This window comes from Oryzias latipes, chromosome 9 (genome assembly GCF_002234675.1).
Source record: "Oryzias latipes chromosome 9, ASM223467v1".
In the NCBI taxonomy this organism is placed as follows: domain Eukaryota; kingdom Metazoa; phylum Chordata; class Actinopteri; order Beloniformes; family Adrianichthyidae; genus Oryzias; species Oryzias latipes.
In genome coordinates, this window is record NC_019867.2 from 18,461,380 (window position 1) to 18,467,542 (window position 6,163).

Below are 6,163 nucleotides of genomic sequence, written 5' to 3' on the forward strand. Positions count from 1 at the left end.
GTTGCCCCTGTGTATCATAACTCTGTCACTGTTGTTCTTGGCTAAGCTCACCTCTGAGGTTTTTTTTAAGAGACTCATTTTAGAACATTTGGGCCACAGCTTGAGCATGTGCCTGGCATACCTTAGTGAGAAATAAATCCACCCATGATGCCACTTTAATGAAAGCTTTTTCCCACTCTTCCCACATTCCCCAGTCCAAACTCTAAGCCTTCCCCTCGAATTTTTCTAGTGTCTTACATGAATTTCCAAAATTGACAAGTTTCTTTCAGGACAAATAAAGGCGTAAACCTATTAGTTTTGCATGATGAAAAAGTCTGACGGTGTTCAAAGACGTCATCTAGCATGATGCATCCTTAGGCTGGCTGTTAATCACAGCTGCTTCAGGACTCTGTTGATACACGTGTGGTTACCTGGCACACCTCAAAACTCACCACATTGCCACAGCAGAGACACACTCACCGGAAAACGGACAAACCAGATATTCTGCAGAGGCAGGAAACTATGAATGATTGTGTTTAAGATCATCTCTGAAAGCATGTTTGCTTGAGGAGAGTTATCAGCTATTGCTATGCTTCACTCTGTGCTAAAGCAAACAAAACAACGAGAAAGTCAAGGTATGTAAAACTTGAGGAAAAGTAGAGCTCACACAAGAAGAAGGTTCAGAGGTCAAACTTTTACAGAGACCTACCTTTGTGTGACTTAAGATAAAGAAACTGATCATTTGCTTTCTTTCCTCTGCTTTGTGTTCACACCTTTGGGGACCAAAGTGGCTGCTTTGTTATATACAAAGATATTCCTTTTCTAACAATCTACTCATGCAATCATCATAAGTTTTTTTTACTAAGTTTAATGTCTCACTTTACTCCAAAATTACAAGTAAACAACAAGAATTTGGATTGTACTTTGGATGTTTGTTTTTTTAAACCAGTTTGGGCTCTTGTAATGTTTTATTTGAGGTCTTGTTTTTCCCTTGTCAATCTCTACTGGTTTCATTTGCTAATCACAGCTAAACCAATTTAAGGAAATCTTTGCCCATAGTATTTAAGTTTCTGGTTTTCTGTTAATCGTCAGGAAGTAAGCTTTGTTACCCCTCCTTGAATGATGGCTTTGTTGCTCTTAGTTAGCTTGTCATGTTTTAAGTTCCTGGCAAAAAAAAACAATAACATTGATTTATTTTGGAGTGTGTGCTGGCCCTACGTCTTTTTAAACTTACTAATATTTTTTCCTAAGATTGATCTGGCGTAGATTGGATCATTGTTTGAAATCATTATTTTACTGCAGGATTAACCCTTACTACCCATTATGTCATGAACCCAAGACCCAGGATCACTACATTGTTTCATACTCCATGTTTGATAATTGAGCTTGTACACCAATCTTCTGCTTTACTTTTTATTTTTTTAATATAACTTTAAAGCGCTTTAAAAAACAAAACAAAAAATTGCTTAGGTAGAACTTTAAAGTTTAACTACCATTTAAAGATACTGGAGGTATCTGACCAAGATGCATGAAAGACTGGGTTGTTCTTAAAAAAATGTGGTGGTATAATCGGTTTTCGGGGATGCTGTTAGACACAAAAAAAACTGAGCAAACATCTAATCCTTCAACACTTTAAAAAAGCGGGGCTTTAAGAAGCAATAAAAGATGACTAAATACATAACCACGCTTAAATAGTCATTTTAATTTGAGCTTTTAAAGAACAGGATACAACATTTGAATATTCCACAATATGAACATCATATGTGCTTACATAAGAAAAAGAAACACAACATCCACTTTGAATCAAAGCTGGTCAGCTGCTGTCTTTTAGTCAGGAGTCCAAAACATGCTAGACCTGCATCCAAAACTCTAATGAATTAAAAAAAAAACATTTGTTAACATAAACATGGTGTTTTGCGGTTATATGCTGATTTAACGTCTACAACTTTTCAAAAAAATAATAATAACGACAATATCCAAAAATCCTTCGGTCCTTTTCAAATGCGTTGTTCCAGAAAGACATACCAGTTATTTTCCATGAGATCACGTTTTTTAAGGAGAGATTAAATCCTGGCGCTGGATCAGCACATGTGTTTTGGGAGACTAGGCTGTGAAGCTGCCTCAGATCTGCTGGAGGAGGGTCCTGCGTGCGTAGTGGATGGAGCTTCGCCGTGCGCGTCGTGCGCGACAGCGCTCCAATCCAACAGCAGCTGTAGCTACGCGTGGGCCGGACCCGTTACTAGGTGGAGTCCAGGGGTGTATAAGTACAGGTTTTTGGTCTTCTAAAAACGCAGCAATAACTATACAGAGAGAACAACTTCTCCCCTCTGAAGCCTCTTGGTAAGTCTTTTTATTTACCATGAAATTTTAGATTAGTTCTCCTGTCACTAACTAATTCGACAAAGTTTGAAACTTTACAAGAGGATTGATTGAACGGTGCTTACGCACAGAGAGAATTGATGGAATGTAAAAGGGTTTGATAAAAAGCTGCTATTGTATCTTTGGTGCAACTACAGTGTGTCAAAAGTTAAATTACGCAACTGTCATCCAGTGTCTGTACTGCCGAGGAGTCTGAAAAGAAGAAGAGGTTTTGCCAAATGTGGGTGTGGCTGAGAGCATTGCTGCTAGAATGGAAACTCTCCCCTTCAGTCATTTTAATCTTTAGTAAACATGTGTGATTAGAGGCTCTATGATGGAGACAAAACCTTATTAATTCTGTGAAAAATGTTAACAGATAAAATGTATTCTGAAGTTTATTTCTGGTTTATTCCTACGGTTTCTTTCTACACAATCATATGAATTACAATGTTTTCTCATGTTGTGTTTTTTCTCTCCTCAAGACTGATCCTAGCGTCCCACCATGTCTTTCATCCAAGCCTTCCTGCAGCAAACGGTTTATCTGGGCATGCCTGATGACTCAGTCAGTGACTATTTTCTTAGTTGCTAAGGCCAACCACCCTGTTTTTCTTTTTTTCTTTTCTTCCTGTGGCATGCTGCTGTGGAAAGAATGACCGCAGAGAGAGGAGGGGAAAGAAATGCAGCAAAAGTTAAACAGAAAAGAATGAAGAAAAAGAGCCAGGCTGCGATCAAACATAAGATAGGACTGGAATTAAAGAGAGGTCACTAGATTGCTGTTGTAGTATGCAATAAGAATAATGGTTCTACTAAGTTTGGGGAAAATTACTCAGAAAAATCTGTGCCCCTCCCTGTATATAAACTCAGCAAACAGACTAAACGCTGCTTCTCTTTTCCTGTTAGTGAAGCAAGGGAAAGTTGCACAAGCTCTTAATATCTTTGGATTTAAAATAAATCACACTAAGTTTAAGTTTATTCCATGAGGGGTGTGTGTGGAGACATTTGAATCTGTAGCAGCAACAAGGATTCTATCAACTTTCCTGTGTTTAAGCTTAATAACTGATGCATTTTAGCATTGAACAAATTTAAAAAAGTATACTTCTGGATATGTAAGAACAGGAATAAAATATTTAGTCCACATGCAGTAATCCGTGTGTCATTTCTTAGGTTCTCAGGAATGAGGGAACTGTGACTGCAGCTCCCAACTTCAGTCCAAGTGGAGATGCAGCAGTCTTGGACAAGGCCATCAAGGCAAAAGGTGAACTTAAATGGAGTGGATGGATACTTGTGAGCATGTGTGAACGTGTTTTGGGCTTTCTTAAAGCCTCTACTTTCAGGAATGAAAAGCTTTGTGCACATTCTAGGAATGTTAATAACCCCCTCTTATGGCCCATGTGTATCATTACAACTCACAGTGATGCAATCTCTTGAAGTGTTGAAAAGTGACTGAACATAGCATGCAGTTTATATGGGAGCATTCATGTCTGGTTTCTTGCACTGCAGGTGTGGATGAAAACACTATTATTGAAATTCTGGTCAAAAGAAGCAACGAACAGAGACAGCAAATCAAGGAGGCCTACCAGCAGGCTAGTGGCAAGGTAATGACCACGGCACTAACATGTTATGTGTGACCTTCCTGAATGTTACAACAGTTTTTTGTCTGCAGCCTCTAGAATCTGCTCTGAAAAGTGCCTTGAAAGGAGATCTGGAGGAAGTGGTGCTGGCTCTGCTGAAAACACCAGCTCAGTATGATGCCCAGCAGCTGAAACTGGCCATGAAGGTGAAAAAACACAAAGTTGAAATAAACGCAAATGCACGAACTCCTACGATTTTTGTTAAAATTAATACTGGTAGACACCAGTAAGCCTCTGGTGTCACCACTGTTATTCCTGGATTATAATGAGAACCAACAGCCCCCCCCCCCCCCCCCCCCTTGTTTTCTTAATTGGAGTTCTTAGTTTGAACTGATTTTCTAGAATGCCTTTCCAAGTTTTAATTGATCGATTCATGCATCTCTGTCTCAGGGTCTTGGAACTGATGAGGACACCCTGATTGAGATTCTTGCTTCCAGAAACAACAGACAGATCATGGATTTGAAGAAGGCCTACAAGGAAGGTATGAGCCAACAAGGTTAAAGTACACACCATATGAAAAACTACCCAAAGTATATATTTGCAAAGCATAGGGTTTGGAAATAAAAAATAACTTTTTATGATTGTTTTTTCAAGACTACAAGAAGGACCTGGAGGAAGACATCAGATCTGACACCAGTGGAGACTTCAGAGCGGCTCTTCTTGCTCTCTGCAAGGTAGACATCTTTAACTGCATTCTGGTCATCCCTGTGCTGCTGACAGATTTTAATACCATGTTTACTGTCAATATTTAGCCACATAACCATGATGCAAATAAGATTTGAGGCAAAGCTTTTTGCTATAAACTGATATTAATTTAAAAAATAAACCTAAACTATAAGACTTCTCTCTAAAGGTATAATGGAAAAAAATAAAAATGCAACAAGAGTTCACAGATGGGTTTCTGCCCAACACAGGCTGGCAGGACTGAAGGGATCAGTGAGCAACTCATTGACAGTGATGCCAGGGCTCTGTACGAGGCTGGAGAGGGGAGGAAGGGCAAGGACTGCTCCGTCTTCATCGAAATCTTGACCACAAGAAGTGGCCCCCACCTTCGCAAAGGTCAGTCAGAAAACATCCTGTAGATTTGAACTTAGTTTTTCTTTTTGTCATTCTCAAACATATAACACTGCTTCTATTTTTAATCAGTATTTGAAAGGTATTCGAAGTACAGCAAAGTGGACATGGCTAAAGCCATTGACCTGGAGATGAAGGGAGACATTGAAAGCTGTCTCACAGCTATAGGTAAAATCAGAAACCTGCATTTTGAATTTGCAAGGAGAGAATTCAATGACATCAAAATTTTGCATTGCATTTAATTAAACTGAAACAATTGAAAATCCCTTCAGTGAAATGTTCTGGAAGCAGAGCTGCATTCTTTGCAGAGAAGCTCAACCTGGCCATGAAGGTAAAGCGTGTGTGGTACATGAGCACACATTTACACAGCTTAGGTTTTGTGCTAACAAAAATGTTGTTTTTTTGGTCTGGTTTATCAGGGCAAAGGTACCCGCAAAAACATCCTGACTCGGATCATGGTGGCCAGATCTGAGATTGATATGAAACTCATCAAGGAAGAATACAAGAAAAACTATGGGAAAACACTGTACAAAGACATTCTGGTGAGCAGATAACCAGTAATTGTAGATGATTTAAGATGATCTTTTTCTTTCATTATACCTTTTAGAGAGAAGTCTTGTAGTTTATGTTTTGTATTTTTAGTCTCGTCTTTTAGAAAATTAAAAAGAAACTAAGCATTTTTATTCTTTTGAATATAGGATGACACTAAAGGAGACTACGAGAAGATCCTCCTGGCTCTCTGTGGAGGAGATAACTAAATTTGCGTCAATGGGATCAAAGAACAATCTCCTGTGATGTCCCTTGACCTGCATTGTGCCCAATGTAATACCAAGCAGATAGCTTTTTGGTGACTGTCTAGACATTTAGCAATCAGTAAAAAGATTACCACTGAGTTAGGATTGCCAAACCGCATATTTTCTATGCAAGTTAGTCAGTGTTAAACCAAAGGATCAGTATAGACATGAAATCACTAGATTCTCTGTCCCATGCTACACACAAACAGTTTCATGTGTGTTTTTATGGAGGTGCATTCAGATCACGTGCTAATTTGTTTTTGAAACAGTGTTATTACCCTTGAAGGAGCTTTGACATTTGCAAATAAAAGCTTTTTCAAATGATGA

At 38.8% G+C, this 6,163-nt stretch overlaps 1 protein-coding gene across 1 annotated transcript; it reads left to right on the forward strand.

Moving 5' to 3' along the window:
• The first annotated feature begins 2,290 nt into the window (after positions 1-2,290).
• Positions 2,291-6,163, forward strand: anxa1 (annexin A1). The gene is given in 12 exon segments (NM_001104825.1): positions 2,291-2,319; positions 2,820-2,899; positions 3,502-3,592; positions 3,838-3,932; positions 4,001-4,114; positions 4,359-4,449; positions 4,563-4,642; positions 4,883-5,027; positions 5,115-5,210; positions 5,315-5,373; positions 5,462-5,584; positions 5,741-6,163. Coding segments are annotated over 11 exon segments (1,014 nt in total). The 5' UTR covers positions 2,291-2,319; positions 2,820-2,839; the 3' UTR covers positions 5,801-6,163.